The sequence below is a fragment of the Geotrypetes seraphini genome, chromosome 4 (genome assembly GCF_902459505.1).
Source record: "Geotrypetes seraphini chromosome 4, aGeoSer1.1, whole genome shotgun sequence".
Lineage (NCBI taxonomy): Eukaryota > Metazoa > Chordata > Amphibia > Gymnophiona > Dermophiidae > Geotrypetes > Geotrypetes seraphini.
The window spans coordinates 319,370,136-319,387,079 of record NC_047087.1 but is presented as its reverse complement, the minus strand read 5'-3'; the positions used below and the strand labels follow the sequence as shown (position 1 = coordinate 319,387,079).

Sequence of the window (16,944 nt, the reverse complement as noted above, 5' to 3'; positions counted from 1 at the left end):
CAATTAACTAGGTGCCCACTATGACTAGTTAGGCTCTGTGCCTCCTAGGGTCTCCCAGTGGGTACAGGAAAGGAAGGGGACAAGAAACCTTAAAAGGGGGTGGTCAGGGCTTGGCCCCGACACTATTTAGATCTCCCTGAGCCTGCTAGCAACCCAGAGTCGGGGGTTGGGAAGACTTCACACAGGCCTTCATTGGAACACAGCAGAGCTAGGACCCTTAAGTGTAAGCCAAGCCTGTTAGTAGGCAGAGTGATGATTATACAGGTCACCAGCAGGGGAGCAAGAGAGCAGATCAGCTGAGCTCAGACCCAGGTAGAGCAGGGCGTGTCTTCCCCTTTGAAAAGCCAGCAGTCCTGAACAAACTGTTAGGGCGGTTAGGGAAAAAGCACCAAGCTCTCCTGGCTCAAGTGTACTCCCATGGAAGTGGATGAAGAAGCCACTTCTGAGGCACTCGCAACTGTTCTAGAATTGTAAGCTGAAATAGCACCAATGGAGGTAGGAGTGGTAACCAGCTCTGGCAAAGCCCGAGGACTGAGAGGTTTTTTTTCTTCTTTTGCTATTGTTGGCTGGGGTTTTGTTTTCTGCTCCCAGCCACATTGATTGACTGCCTGGACAGAGTTTTGATTTATTCTGATTTGCTTTTCTGCACTGTTCTAAAGCTGAGAGTGTTTCATTTTTGGGGAGAAGTTTGCATTCATCAGGGCGGGAATTTTGAAAAGCTGTTAGAGCTTTTTGACAAGCAAGCTTGGGACACTCCTCTCTTACCCAGCCAAGCTCTATTTTAGGCTGAAGGCTTTTTTGTTGTGGTTTGTGCAGTGAATGTTTGGAGGTTAAAGTGTATTTGCCAGGAACTGTATTTCTCCTCTGAACTATACTTACCTGAACTCTGCTAGGAGCAGACTTAGGAAAAGATTCTTTGTGGGCAAGCACCTCTGTGAAGAAATAAAACACAGGGTGAACTGTTTGTATCAGGTAGGGAAAATTCCTGAAAGTTGCCAGAGTTTTCCTCTGGTTATTTTCTTTGGTTGATTGCATTTTCTTGTTTGTTGAAGCTTTAAGCCATTCTGAACTTGAACCTGACAGAGTAAATTTTCTTTTTGATTATCATCCTAGAACTTTGTTGGGTGTTATTGTTCAGTTCCTTTATTCCCTGCAGGTGTAATTTTGAACTGTGGCTACTGGAGGCACTGCAAAGTCCTATCCTAAGACTGGTGCCGGCTACACCATGAAGCTGTTTCAAGCATTGCCACTTGTATGAAAGGATCATGTATGCTGTTATTTCAGAGATGAGGCCTAGTGTTTACCACCCCACATTAACACAAGAACAGAAGAGCTAAAACCCTCTTCAGTGATTTCCAGAAGGGGCTCAACACCTCACAGTGACAGAACATAAGGGCCTAAGCAACTGCCCTTGCACAATGATCTAAATGGGCAAATACCATCATAAAGGCCCCTGCTCCCAGTTCCATCACCATCACAGTGCTCACCTGACGCTTAAAGATGCGATTTAACAAGCCCTTCTTGGGCTGCTGCTCAGGGAGGAAGCTTCTGTTCAGGTCTGGAGAGAGAGTTCCATTGGGCCCAAACATATTCAGCTCCTTAAAGCACTCTGTTTCTATCATCTGAGGGAAACCAGAGATTAAATAAAATCAGTAAAGATCCAACTTGCAGTCTCAAAAGAGATAGATAGCAGTCTCCCTAATGAGAGAACCTAGTGTTCCACTCACACACTATACTGTGACAGCTTCAGAGGGTTCAGGCAGGAAGAGATAATTGTGACTGTACATGGGAAATGCTGTGTTACATGCAGAGTATCATTCCCTGCCTGAACCCTCTGTTTCTGTCATAGCACTTGGTAGCCACACACTCTCTCTCTGCTGTGCAGTCAGTGTCACCTTTTGGTCTTAGGAGCAGGGCTCTCACCTCATTCTGCCATGGAATGGAAACAGATCCAGTAGAAAACTTTGTGTAGAAATCATCATCTGTCTGGTCCAGATTCACCCCTTTCACAGTGGAGAATTGTTCAATGTCCAGCACATCCTTACAGTAAACGGCTCTAGGCTTTGTCATTGAGGAGGGGAGATTGGATGGAGGAAACAGGAAAAGAGAATATGAAATGTAACTGTCAGCATAGCTATTGCTAGCATTCAGCATTTTCAGTTAGCATAACTAATGTCAGCAAAGGCCTATGGGAAATTATATCAATCTGACTCTGGCATGTGAATGCAGATAGACCCTGAGGGCAGGGAGACTGTTTTAAGTAGCCCTGATTAAATCATGATTAGCTAAAAGGTGTTAATGTCTGATTAAGAGGGTGCTTAGGACAATGGGTCCAGGTGCACAGATAACTAAAGTTAATCAGAAACTATTGTCAGAGACAGACTGGAAATTACATATGACTACAGCCTATTTTTCTCCTGTCTACGATGGAGGGGGGAGATTTAACTTCTATTGAAGCTCAATAGATTCTGGTTTTTAGAATAAGTTTCCAAACTATAAAAGCCCCCTCGCAGCATCACCCCCCTCTCTTGGCTCTTGGCACTCTGGTCCTCTCTTGTTTCTCTTGAGCTATCTCTTTCTCTGTCTATCTCTCTGTCTATCCTTCTCTTTATCTATGGAACCCAAAACTTAGACCATCACCCCATCCTGCTTTCTCTCTCTCTCTCTGACTCTCCTTAGAACTTCAGACTCTCTGTCTCTTTGCCTCTGAACTCTGTAAGGCAGGGAAACTGCTTTGCTCTCTACTTAATTGTAATGCTTATAAATATTGCTTTTCTGTAAGCCTATTTCTATAATATATTCTTTATGCAATCACCTCTGGCTGTGTTTCTTATTGGATTTTACTCCTGGTGAATCTTCAGTGAGGGAACTGAATCTGGGACCTGGCGTTTGTAAGGGCGCTTCTCAAGTGACCCCACCAACCATACATTGTGGGGGCCACTAACAATCCTTACAGTAACCTTTGAGTACGTATGCACATATGGTCTTCAGGGAGTATTTTAGGAGTAATAGGCAATTTAAATAAAGACTAGGAAGCACATATTGCCATTTGCCCTCCTCTAGTCTCTTGCACTCTCTCCATTCATTTTACAAGGTGTCTTTCTCCTTTCTTAATGATCAGGTGCAGGGAAGGGCCACCTTTATACACAGAGGACCGTATGGATGCCAGTACTAGCTATGGTGGGCTGCAACATTATGTAATGATGGAAGCAGAAATGCAGAGAGCTTCTGTGAGAAATAAGTAAAAATGTCGGGGTCAATATTTAAAGCTATTTAGCTGTCCATAATGGCTCCTGGAGAGTTAAATTGCCAGTTTATGGCTACCTGCTCATTTTTAACAGAACTTAACTGGTTAGCGCCAAACTGAAAACTGGCTATTTTGTGGGTGTTCTGGGGTAGAGTAAGCACTTGGCCAGTTATGTGCTAATATTCAGCACTTAACTGGCCAGGTTAACCACAGAAAAGTCAGTCCTATCTTTATGCAGTGCCTCGTATCAGTTAAGTACTGAATATTGTACCTACCCAGTTATTTGAGGGTCATTTCATAAATGATGCACAGGTTGGCAACACTGGAGAGTTGATGATGCAATTGCAGTAAACCTTTCACTTCAGGGCTTGAAGCAGCAGGAGCTTAGGAGCTCTGTAGTGTACATAGTATGGCTGTGACAAGTGTGGGAAATGGAGATTGTAGGACCTGGATTCTGTATAGGACGGCCCAGGAGAGGCGTCCTATACAGAATCGGGCCTACACTAAACCCCGATTCTGTAACCAGCGTCCATGTTACAGACGCCGGTTACAGAATCGGGTCAGAGTAGACGCAGCCGCTATACTTATCGCGGCAAAGGATCTCTCTGCCGCTATAAGTATAGTGGCCGCCTGTCCGATTGCCGGCAGGAGGGTGCCCAAACCCTCCTGCCGGAAGATGCCCCCCCCCGACACTACCGATCACGGGCAGGAGGGTGCCCAAACTCTCCTGCTGGAAGATGGCCCCCCCCCCCGACACTACCAATCACCGGCAGGAGGGTGCCCAATCCATCCTGCCGGAAGACGCCCCCCCGTGCTAACAGCCCCCGAACCTCCACCTCACCAAACTAACCTTTACTTGTTGGCCAGACGGGTCTTGCCCGTCCAGCCGGCAGGCCCGCCCCATCCCACGAAGCCTAAGGCCTAACTGGCCCAGGCTTCTAGAGCCTGGGCCAATCAGGCCTTAGGCTTCGTGGGATGGGCCGGGAAGGGGCAGGCCTGCCTCATTTTGACAAGGCGGGCCTGCTGGCTGGACGGGCAAGACCCGTCTGGCCAACAATTAAAGGTTAGTTTGGTGGGGGGGAGGTTTGGGGGCTGTTAGTGCGGAGGGGGGGCGTCTTCCGGCAGGAGGGATTGGGCAACCTCCTGCCGGTGATTGGTAGTGTCGAGGGGGGGCATCTTCCGGCAGGAGGGTTTGGGAACCCTCCTGCTGGCAATCGGACAGGCGGCTGCTATATTTATAGCGGCAGAGAGATCCCTTTCCATGATAAGTATAGTGGCCGCGTCTACTTACAATGTAGACCAGCATTTTGCTGGCCTACATTTATAAGCGTCTCTTCCTCTACTAGGGAGACGCGTAGGGCCGCCTAAGTTCATCTAAGGCCCTTAGGCGTCTTGCGGGCCTCCCTAGGCTCCCGGAGGCGCCTTCAATATAGGTGGCCTGCCTGAGGAGCATTTTTTTAAAAAAACATGCATCCCGATTGGCTGATTAGACAGCTGTATGACGCCTACAGCTGCCTAAAATCGGGACGCACTTTGTAGAATCAGGGCCTAGATGTCTTAGATACTGTGTCTGTTGATGATCAGAGGTTGTACATTAAGATTGAAACTCTACGTGGCAAAAACCCGTGCATTATGTGAAGTCCACAGTGCGTTATGTGAAGTTTGTGGTGAGTAAACAGTGGACTGTAGTACAGTTTCTCGGTAGGCAACTCATTTTCGGAGTGGTTGTGTGAGCATAGATGATGATGCAAGACCAGGAAGACTGAAATCAACAACCGATGAACAATGTGTGAAACCCCTGGCTGATGCTCTTGAACATACAAAGTTCCATGTGGAAGAAGTATCACATCAGTGTATTATTGTGATTTTTTGCAAAAAATGCTCAGAAAAATGCACAAAACCCAACCTCAGTTGCTCTTGGCTGGGCCACTCATTCTTCACGACAATGCTTGCCTGCACATATGAAATGTCGTCGTTGAAAAACTACATGAATACGGCTGGGAGGTGTTACCTTATGCGCCCTACATTCCAGATATGAATCCACCATACTTTGATCTTTTTCCAAAGTTGGAACAACCTATGCGTGGGCATCGTTTTGCATCTCTGGAAGAGCTTTCTTCCGTCAATACCCGAGCCATTCGGCAACTGAACAAAAATGGTGTCTTGGATGGAGCAATGAAGCTTCCCCAATGTTGGGACTCAGTCATTACAAAGCAGGGAGACTATATTGAAGGACTGTAAAGAAATACTTGGCAAAAAACAAAACAAAACATGTAAATAAAAAAAAAAAAAATAGGGTGCATATTTATGAAATGACCCTCGTACATTAGCCAGTTCTGGAAACCCAGAAATTCAATGCATTTGGTCCTGGAGGTTGAAATGTACAATGTCTGCTTCTATGAGGCAAACATGGATTTTCCTGTTGCACAGAGCACTCTGGACCTTGTTCGTTTACAAAAATTGGATTGCTCTAGGTTAATAGATGTTGGCATTGTAACCTTGATGCTGGAACTTTAGATCATTTGTTGTTTTATTGTCCATTCATTAAAAATTTTTGGATCTCTATTTGGGATCAAATAAATCATTTAATGGAAAATTATGTAGCATTATCATACGACACAATTTTATTTGGCATGCTGATGAGAGCTAAGCCTCAAATATCTGCTAAAAATAATAAACTTTTGATGATATTGACAGGGGTTGCCATTCAACAAATAACGTATAACTGGAAAGATTGTACAAGGCTGAATTATTGTTTCTGGTGGAATTCAGTATGTCATGTGTTTAAAATAGAAAGAGTGTTGGCAGTTTAAAATGGTTACTATAATAAATTTAAGGATGTGTGGGGGCCATTTTTAAATTATTATAATGAATAATTTACACTTTTCCCAATTTTTAATTCTTACATGTGGATCGGGGGGGTTGGATTTCTATTAATAATATATATGAATGATAAGTTATTATATTCATGTGGTATATTTTTTGTTGTATATGGAAGTGGGAGGGGGCGGGGGTTATATATTTTTGTTGTATGATATGGTAGATTTTCAAGTGATATTGTATTCTAATTGTTTGATATTTTTTGTACACTTGTTGTGAATTATAAAATGAATAAAGAATTTAAAAACAAAACAAAAAAAAAATACTTGGAAAAAACCAAAACAAAACATGTAAATAAATAAAAAAATAGGGTGCATATTTATGAAATGACCCTCGTACATTAGCCAGTTCTGGAAACCCAGAAATTCAATGCAAGTGCCCAAACGTGGCACAGCAGTGAATTTCTGGGCTTTATGTCAACAATAGTCAGCAAAATACTGATCGCTACCAGCTGAATACAAGGCCCGTAACTAAGAATGATGGAAACAAGAAGCTAGAGTGACTAGTTTGAACATATTTGCAAAATATAGCATTTAAAATCACACAAACTTTGATTAATGACATTTTGTATATAATTTGCATAAAATTCAGTGGCAATAGAGGTAGCCTACCCCTGCTCCAATGTAGCAGAACATGACATGATAGGGAGCAGGGGAAAGGAAGGTTGAGTGAGTATCAACAGGCAGGAAAGGGGCACAGTTACTTAAAATCAACACAGATCAGCTCCATCCCTCTCCTGTTATCAGAACTCATACTTACCATTTTTCCCAATTTTAATACACATGTGGATTTGGGTTGGGGAGGGGGGGTTTCTTGGTTTTCCACTAAGAATATATATATGAATGACATAAGATATTATTTTCATGTGATATATTTTAGTTGTATATGAATTTGGGAGGGGGTGGGGTTAAATCTTCTTGTTGTAAGATATTGTAGATTTTCAAGTGATGTTGTATTATAATTGTTTGATATTTACTGTACACTTGATGTAAGTTATAAAATGAATAAAGAAATTTAAAAAAAAATATAATAAAAAAAAAAAAAAAAATTCATACTTACATCAGGAACAAAGGGGGGCTGCAGAATTCCTGCCTCTAAGCGCTTGAAGTTCATGCTCTTGAAGAAGGGATGCCTCTTCACCTCTACGGCCTGCTCTCCCTGGCAGCCTAACCGATGTTTTGCATCTTTGGTTAACAGCTGTAACATACAAACTATGTTAATAATAATAATAACAATAATTTATTTATATACCACAAAACCGTGAAGTTCTATACGGTTTACAACATTTACAAATACATAGTTTAAAATACAATATAATTGAAGAGAATTTTTTTTTTTTTGATTTATAATTTTTATTCGTTTTCAAATTTTACATAAAGTGTACAAAATATTAAAATACAATTGATGAATACACAATATCACTTTTATATCTAATACATCATATTTTAAATATATTTTTATCCCCTCTCCCTCCCCCCACCCTTCTAGTACTTTCCAATCATACATTACATATTGTATATCATATTATGTAAAAATTATTTTCACTACCCTCCCCTTCATGTGTGTCACAAAGAAGATATTGAAAAGAAGAAAAGAAGAAGAGAATTAAAAAGTTAAAACCAATGAGTAAAATACCCTAAAAGATCTGATTATTACATAATAAAAATTTTACAAATTAACTACCTAAATATTTCAAAAACAGGCGTGTTTTTAAATGTTTTCGAAATTCCCCATAAATTTCAGTAAGCATAAGCAGTTGATCTAACTCTTTACCTCATGCTGCTGCTTGGTATGAAAGAAGATGCTGATGATGTTTTTTTAAGTTTACATCCTTTAAAAGGCGGGGGAACAAAATGTGGGAAACAGCGATCATAATATGATCTGCTTCAATCTGGACGCAGGGGAGAAACATTGGTCCAAAATGACAGCCATGGCACTGAACTTCCGAAAAGGGAATTACGAAGGGATGAGACTCATGGTGGGGAAGAAGATTAAGAAGAGAATAAGCACCATAAAAACGCTAGAGCAAGCTTGGTCACTTTTTAAGGACACAGTCACTGAGGCACAAAATCTATGTATAATAATAATAATAATAATAATTTATTTCTTATATACCGCTATACCTTGAAGTTTGAAGCGGTTTACAATAAAGATACATTTGACAGTACATGGGATAGAAACGGTTTACATTAAAGATTCATTTTGTCAGTACATATATACCGCGTATCAACATGGATCAAAGAGAAAAAAGAACAAAGAACCGGGGTAGCTCACTATAGAGGTGAAGGAAGCGATCAGAGACAAGAAAACTTCGTTTAAGGAATGGAAAAGGTCAAAAACGGACGAAAACTGAAACAAGCACAAACAACATCAACACAGGTGCCATAAGACGGTAAAAGGGGCCAAAAGAGACTACGAGGAAAAAATAGCCAAGGAGGAAAGAACTTCAAGCCGTTCTTTCGATATATTAAGGGGAAACGACCTGCGAAGGAAGTGGTGGGACTGTTGGATGATCATGGAATAAAGGGAGTGCTAAAGGAGGACAAAGCAATCGCCGACAAACTGAACACATTTTTTGCGTCTGTATTTACCGAAGATGTACCCAGCATACCAGAACCCATCAGGCTATATGCTGGAAATGAAGACAGAAAACTGACAGGATTGACCATCAGCCTAGAGGAGGTGTGTAGGCAGATTGATAGGGTTAAGAGTGATAAATCACCGGGACCAGATGGCATCCATCCAAGGGTCATCAAGGAACTGAAAGGAACCATAGCTGAACTGCTTCAACTAATAGCCAATCTGTCGATCAAATCGGGAAAGATTCCGGAAGACTGGAAGGTGGCGAATGTTACGCTGATCTTCAAGAAAGGTTCAAGGGGAGATCCAGGAAACTACAGACCGGTGAGTCTAACTTCGGTACCGGGAAATATGGTAGAGTTGCTGATAAAGGACTGCATCATTGATCATCTTGACGGACATGGGCTGATGAGGACTAGAGAATGACATGGGGAAAAAATCTGTCCCCATCACTGCTCTGTCCCCGGATCACCATCCCCTTCACCGCCCCGTCCCCGGATCACCGTCCCCTTCACCGCCCCGTCCCCGAACCTGCCATCCCTTTCACCGCCCCTTCCCCGCAGCATCCACCCTTCCCTCTCACCACCTCACCGCCCTTCAGCGGCCCGAGAATCTCCCTCCCTCCCCCTTACCTTCACGGCGTAAAGAAACTTAAGGGAGGGAAGTCGCATGGTCAACGATCACATGCGCGGCCCCTTCCTTCCTTCTCTCCCTCCGGCGAAATCTATCTCCACCCCTCCCCCTTACCTTCATAAGAACATAAGAAATGCCATCTCCGGATCAGACCTTCGGTCCATCAAGTCCGGCGATCCGCACACGCGGAGGCCCTGGCAGGTGTACACCTGTCGTAATTTATAGTCCACCATATCCTTACATGCCTCTCTTAAGGAGATATGCATCTAGTTTGCTCTTGAAGCCTAGGACGGTCGATTCCGCAATAATCTCATCTGGGAGGGCATTCCAGGTGTCAACCACTCTCTGAGTGAAGCAGAACTTCCTGACATTAGTCCTGAACCTGTCCCCCCTTAGCTTCATTTCATGTCCTCTAGTCCGTGTCAAATTGGACAATGTAAATAATCTTCTCTGCTCTATTTTGTCGATTCCTTTCAGTATTTTGAAGGTCTCGATCATATCCCCACGCAGTCTCCTTTTCTCAAGGGAGAACAATCCTAGTGTTATAAGTCTGTCCTCGTATTCCAGTTTCTCCATACCCTTCACCAGTTTTGTTGCTCGTCTCTGCACCCTCTCCAGCAGTTTTATATCCTTCTTTAGGTAGGGAGACCAATGTTGGACGCAGTATTCCAAGTGTGGTCTGACCATTGCCCTATAAAGCGGCATTATAACTTTCTCCGATCTACTCGAGATTCCTTTCTTTATCATGCCCAACATTCTATTTGCCTTCTTTGCCGCTGCCGCGCATTGTGCCGCCGGCTTCAGGGTCCTATCTATCATTACACCCAGGTCCTTTTCTTGTTCACTCTTCCCCAGAGTTGCACCTGACATTGTATACTCGTATTCCTTATTCTTATTTCCTAAATGCATTACCTTGCATTTCTCCACATTGAACTTCATCTGCCATTTCTCCGCGGGCTTTATAAATCTTTATTAATTTTCAAAACTAATACAAGTGCCATGAATTTTACAAACATTAATAATCAACATAAGCACTTAAATTCCATCAATAATAATACAAAGAAAAATATCCCACCCCACCCTTTCAACAGTACAATCAAAAAATTAACTAACAAAATATTCCCCTACCCACCCACCCCACCCTGGATATGCATAAAAATAGACAGAAATTAAATAAAGACAATTATGTTGAATTAACAAAGGATGTCAACAGTCCCCATATTAATTTAAATACTTTGTTATTCTCCAACATATCCGCATTCATCTTTTCATATTTATAGCCTAAAATCCCTGTCATTTAAGTGTGTTTCTTGAATATAATATATGGCGGCATCCTGTTTTTTTTAGAAAGTTAAGTGTTCTTTTCCTCTTAATTGGATGGTTAAGACCATTGACATTTAATGAAAATATTTTTTAAGGACATTTCAAATGATGCACAATAACACTCAAAGTATGTTCCTTTCCCTCTATAATATACCCTAATGAATAATTCCTTATACATATCCAGGACCCTATCCCTCCCAGAACCCTCCCTAACCCTACCCCTAAAATCCTAAACCCCCAATCCCCCCCACTCCCTTGCTTTTTCCATGGTCAGCTTAGATGCATATAGATGGACCCATGACCCACCCTCCCCTCCCCACAATCAAATTATCAATACCTGTAATAAAATATATCATAATAAAAAAGTGTACCCTTTTCAAAATCAATTAAAATATAAAAGTAGTATAGCAATATACCCTTTTATAAATTCTTATATACATACATAAAATCCCCAAACTAAATTTTAATAGACAGAGAATATAATTTGCAGATACATTAAATATCAACTCTATATTTATTTTCCCATGAACTTGCAAGTATATTATATCAAACTTCCCCAAACTATCTAAATCAAAAAGTGCAAAAAATAAAATAAAATATTTTATTACCTTAAAAGCTCATAAAATTTATTACCTCAAATCTTGTACTAAGCTTTAATACGGTAAATACCCTAAAACATTATAAAAATATGAATATGAATGATATATTGTACTTAAAGTATTCATGAAGGAAAATCAAGTGAGTGTTTATAAGATTATATGTATTTTTCTGATACACTTGTTGTAATATGAAAAAATGAATAAAGAAATTAAAAAATAAATAAATAAATACCCTAGTAAAATTGATGTCACACTCCCATAAAAACAGAATAAATATCCTTTTATGTTACCTTTCCTTTATTCATTAAACCCCTTAATATCTATAGCATCCCTATCCTTAAATCCCCTATAATTCATTTCCAGAATAACAATCCATTATATAGATAAGCATTCTTAAGAATCTATTAGGCAAACATGGTTCTTTTTGTTGCATAGAGCATTCTGGACCCCTACTAGATTACAAAAATTAGATTGCTCTAAGTCTAATAGATGCTGGCATTGTAAAATTGAAGTTGGAACGCTAGACCATCTTTTATTTTATTGTCCATGTATTCAGGCATTTTGGATATCAATATGGGATCAAGTTAATATGTTGATGGAGAGTCATGTGGCTTTATCCTATGACACAGTGATTTTTGGAATGTGTATGAGGGCCAAATGCCAAATATCTACAGCAAACAATAAATTATTGTTAATTCTTACGGGAGTGGGAATTCAACAGATAACAACTTATTGGAAAGACTGTTCTAGATTGAATTGTAATTTTTGGTGGAACTCAGTTTGTCATATGTATAAGATGGAAAGATTTCTTGCGATACAGAAGGGGTATTTTAAAAGATTTCAAGAGGTGTGGAGGCCATTAATTGAATATTATAACGAGTAAAGTTTATTCTTTTTCCTTAGGGGATAATATATAGAAATGGGATGGGATGGGAGGGATAGGGAGGGAAAAATATTGGAAATATGTTGTTATGAAAAATAAGGAGATATATGTAATAGGATGGGATATTTATTGTTGTGCATTACTGGGTATAATAAAATGTTTAAAGTGTTTGAGGAAGAAGGATGGGGGGAGGGACAGATTTCATGTCAGATTAATTGTATTATCAAAAAGGGATATATAATTATATATAAATTTGTAAGGAATATTTTATTGATATGGAAAAGGGTGGGAGGTGGGGGAGGGAATAAAAACATGTATAATAATATTGTTTAAGAATGCCAAGTGTGTTATGTAAATTAATTGTAATAATACTGTACACTTGTTGAAAGAAATAAAAAGGAATAAAGATTTAAAAAAATAAAAAATAAAAAAAAAATAAAAAGAATCTCATAAGTTAACTAACTACAAGGAACAATGAATTAAAAACCCCAACGAATACAGTATTTATTCACAACAGGCTTTTCACATCTCATATTAAATTATAAGCTCTCACCATACTCACTTCATCTTATCATTAACGCTCTGTCCTCCCTAAACCCCTTCCCGACCCAGAATTTTCTCACATATATATATTCTGAGCTCGTCTGTCGTCTACAGATTTCAGCAAGCACGTCAAAGGCCTGCACCACGAGTCGAGCCATCAGCCGCCCCACAGTAACAGGCCTGCAGCACACAGAACTCCAAAGGGCATTCATAATTGCTTTCCATGTTGAAAAACCTAATATAAGGAAACCGCACTGGCAAACAACACAATTTTCAAGAGCACAGTTAACAAGCGAGGCGCTTCCTTCTTGTCCCTCTCCACCTGCTTAGCTGTCCAGCTGCTCCTTTAATTTGCCTTCTCTGGGTGGCCGTCGTCCACAATGGAGGTTGCTTATCAGGAAGGAGCATTACCATTGAGACATCCCCATTTAAACTGATGCTGGCAAAACCTGCCTATGCCACCCTGCAGTCGCGTGTGTGTGGCCGGAAGCTTCTCCTTTGCTGCAACCGGAAGTTGCGTCAGAGGAGAAGCTTCCACCCACACAAACGCGACTGCAGGCAAGTTTTGAAGGGTTCAGTTTATTTTCTAAGCGCCACGAAGGTAAGGGAGAGGGAGGGAGATAGATTTCACCGGAGGTAGGGAGGGGGCTGTGCGCGATTGGTGACCGCGTGCCTTCCCTCCCTTAACTGAGGGGACAAACCCATTCACTGTTCCACGGGGCAGTGGATGGCCTTGTCCCCATGCCCGCAGTGAGCACTTCCCCCCCCACCGTTTTGGCGGGTTACCTGCGGCTAGCTGCGGGTAATTACCACCGTGTCATTCTCTAATGAGGACCAGTCAGCACGGTTTTAGCAAAGGCAGATTGTGTTTGACGAACTTGCTGCACTTATTTGAGGAAGTAAACAGACAAATAGGCAAGGGTGACCCAGTGGCATTGTATATATGGATTTTCAGAAGGTGTTTGATAAGGTTCTGCTTGAACGACTACTTCAGAAAATTGCGAGCCATGAAATCGAGGGTGAAATACTTACGTGGATTAAAAACTGGCTGGAGCATAGGAAACAGAGAGTGGGGTAAATGGACAATACTTGGACTGGAAGAGTGTCACCAGTGGGATGCCACAGGGCTCGGTGCTTTGACCCGTGCTCAACATCTTTATAAACGATCTGGACATTGGTACGACGAGTGAGGTGATTAAATTTAAAACGATATGAAGTTATTCAGAGTAGTGAAAACACAGGAGGATTGCGAAGATCTGCAACATGACATAATCAGACTCGAGGAATGGGCATTGATATGGCAGATGAGGTTCAACATGGATAAGTGTAAAGTGATGCAAGTAGGTAACAAAAATCTCATGCACAAATACAGGATGTCTGGGGTGGTACTTGTAACAGAAAGAGACTTGGGAGTTCTGATCGACAAGTCGATGAAGCCGTCCGCGCAATGTATGGAGGCGGCAAAAAGGACGAACAGAATGCTAGGAATGATAAAGAAGGGGATCACGAACAGATCGGAGGAGGTTATCATGCCATGGTACGCCCTCACCTGGAGTACTGCGTCCAGGACTGGTCGCCGCACATGAAGAAGGACATGGTACAACTCGAAAGGGTCCAGAGAAGAGCGACTAAAATGGTTAAGGGGCTGGAGGAGTTGCCGTACAGTGAAAGATTAGAGAAACTGGGCCTTTTCTCCATCAAACAGAGGAGATTGGGCAGGGACATGATCAAAACATTCAATTCAAGGTACTGAAGGGAATAGAGTTAGTAGATAAGGACAGATTGTTCACCCTCTCTAAGGTAGGGAGAACGAGAGGGCACTCTCTAAAATTGAAAGGGGATAGATTCCATAGGAACGTAAGGAAGTTCTTTGTCACCTAGAGAGTGGTAGAAAACTGCAACGCTCTTCCGGAGTCTGTCATAGGGGAAAACACCCTCCAGCGATTCAAGACAAAGTTAACCAAGTTCCTGCTGAACCAGAACGTACGCAAGTAGGGCTAGTCTCAGTTAGAGTGATGGTCTTTGACCAGAGGGCCACCGTGTGAGCGGACTGCTGGGCACGATGGACCACTGGTCTGACCCAGCAGCGGCAATTCTTATGTTCTATGTGTATTAGCTGTAAAAGAAAAAAGCTCATTTATATATTTAGGAGTCAAACCAAATACAGCCTTAAAACAAAAGCAACCTAGTTTGAATTTCACAAGTGCCACCAATGCAACGCCTGGTAAAGGGGTGTCACGTGGTCAAATTTCTGTAACCCAAAAATCAGCTTGACTGCTGCATTTTGCACCATCTGCAAAACAAACAGTGGGATTCTTCATGCTCTACTGCTGGAATTCTCTTCCCCAATACCTCAGACATGAACTTATTCAATATTTAGAATAGGTATGAAGATATGGTTGCTCAATCAAGCTTTTGGAAATAATATACGATTCCCATTTGGAGCCATGACTGGCGGGGGCGGATATCTGTTTTTTGATCTTTCCCTAATGTGTATCATTGTTCTTTTTGGTTAATGTCTAGCAAAGAAAAATTGTTCTCCTCTTTGTTGTATCTATCATGTTCTGTTAGATTTTTAGTAACAAATTAATCAATTTATCTGTTGCTTAAACTTCTCTGTAAACCGCTTTGATATTCTGTTTGAAAGGCAATATAACAAATAACCCGAAGTAAAATAAATAAATTAAATGTGCTATATGTCAGATTGAAGCATCCTGACTAGCGGTGGCCAGTCCAGATCGCCTTTACCTGGCAGTTCCCAAGGAGTAGATCTAATACTCAGAGATAAGTGACATAGTAACATAGTAGATGACGGCAGATAAAGACCCAAATGTTCCATCCAGCCTGCCCAACCTGATTCAATTTAAATTTTTTAAATTTTCTCTTCTTAGCTATTTCTGGGCAAGAATCCAAAGCTCTACCCGGTACTGTGCTTGGGTTCCTACTGCCGAAAACTCCGTCAAAACCTACTCCAGCCCATCTACACCCTCCATTGAAGACCTTGAAGCCCTCTCAAGCCCATCGTCCCCCAAACAGCCACATACAGACACAGACCGTGTAAGTCTGCCCAGTATTGGCCTTAGTTCAATATTTAATATTTTCTGATTCTAGATCCTCTGTGTTCATCCCACACTTCTTTGAACTCCGTCACTGTTTCCACCTCTCTCGGGAGCGCATTCCAGGCATCCACCACCCTCTCCTTAAAGTAGAATTTCCTAACATTGCTCTTGAATCTACCACCTCTCAACCTCAAATTATGTCCTCTGGTTTTACCATTTTCCTTTCTCTGGAAAAGATTTTGTTCTACGTTAATACCCTTCAAGTATTTGAACGTCTGAATCATATCTCCCCTGTTCCTACTTTCCTCTAGGGTATAGTTTCAAGTTTATTAAAATTTTTATATAAACACAATATCAAATATTTTCAATGCGTATAACAATAAAAGGTTGTTTTTTTTAGGAGGGACAAAATAAAACAATTTATACAGGTAAACATACAATCGATGTACACAATTAATTAGTGATACATAGGGAAAGAGGAGTGAACTACAATTGTTAAAGAAAGTAGAAGAACATTTAAGGAAAAACAACAGGAGGGTAATTGAAAATGTTTTACAAATAAAGCTAGGTCTAAAAGTGAAAGGGAGAGCTTCCAATCTCTCCTCATGCGTCTTTTGGCACAAGCCTCCTATTATTTTCATTGCCCTCCTCTTGATCGCTTCAAGTCTTCTTACGTTCTTCACCAGATACGGTCTCCAAAACTGAATATAATGCTTCAAGTGGGGCCTCACCATTGACTTGTACAGGGGCATCAACACCTTCTTCTTTCTACTGGCTACGTCTCTTTATACATCCCAGCATCCTTCTGGCAGCAGCCACCGCCTTGTCACACTGGTTTTTCGCCTTTAGATCTTCAGATACTATCACCCCAAGGTCCCTCTCCCCGTCTGTGCCTATCAGCTTCTCACCTCCCAGCATATACGGTTCCTTCCGATTATTAATCCCCAAATGCATTACTCTGCATTTCTTTGCACTGAATTTTAATTGCCAGGCATTAGACCATTCCTCTAAATTTTGCAGATCCTTTTTCATATTTTCCACTCCCTCTTCAGTGTCCACTCTGTTACAAATCTTAGTATCATCCGCAAAAAGGCAAACTTTTCCTTCTAACCCATCAGCAATGTCACTCACAAACATATTAAACAGGATTGGTCCCAGCACCAAAACCTGAGGGACTCCACTACTCATCTTTCCTTC

At 41.3% G+C, this 16,944-nt stretch overlaps 1 protein-coding gene across 4 annotated transcripts in view; it reads right to left on the bottom strand.

Moving 5' to 3' along the window:
• GRK5 (G protein-coupled receptor kinase 5) overlaps nucleotides 1–16,944 on the bottom strand; it is a 331,566-nt gene that overhangs the window by 32,613 nt on the left and 282,009 nt on the right. For 3 of the 4 annotated variants that reach the window (XM_033940662.1, XM_033940661.1, XM_033940664.1), the window contains exons 13-15: nucleotides 7,187–7,324; nucleotides 1,924–2,061; nucleotides 1,488–1,622 (exon numbers count right to left, since the gene is read on the bottom strand). In XM_033940662.1, the coding sequence (XP_033796553.1) occupies nucleotides 1,488–1,622; nucleotides 1,924–2,061; nucleotides 7,187–7,324 (411 nt within the window). Of the gene's footprint in view, nucleotides 1–879; nucleotides 933–1,487; nucleotides 1,623–1,923; nucleotides 2,062–7,186; nucleotides 7,325–16,944 lie in introns of all 4 variants that reach the window. The other variant, XM_033940660.1, reaches the window with a different exon arrangement.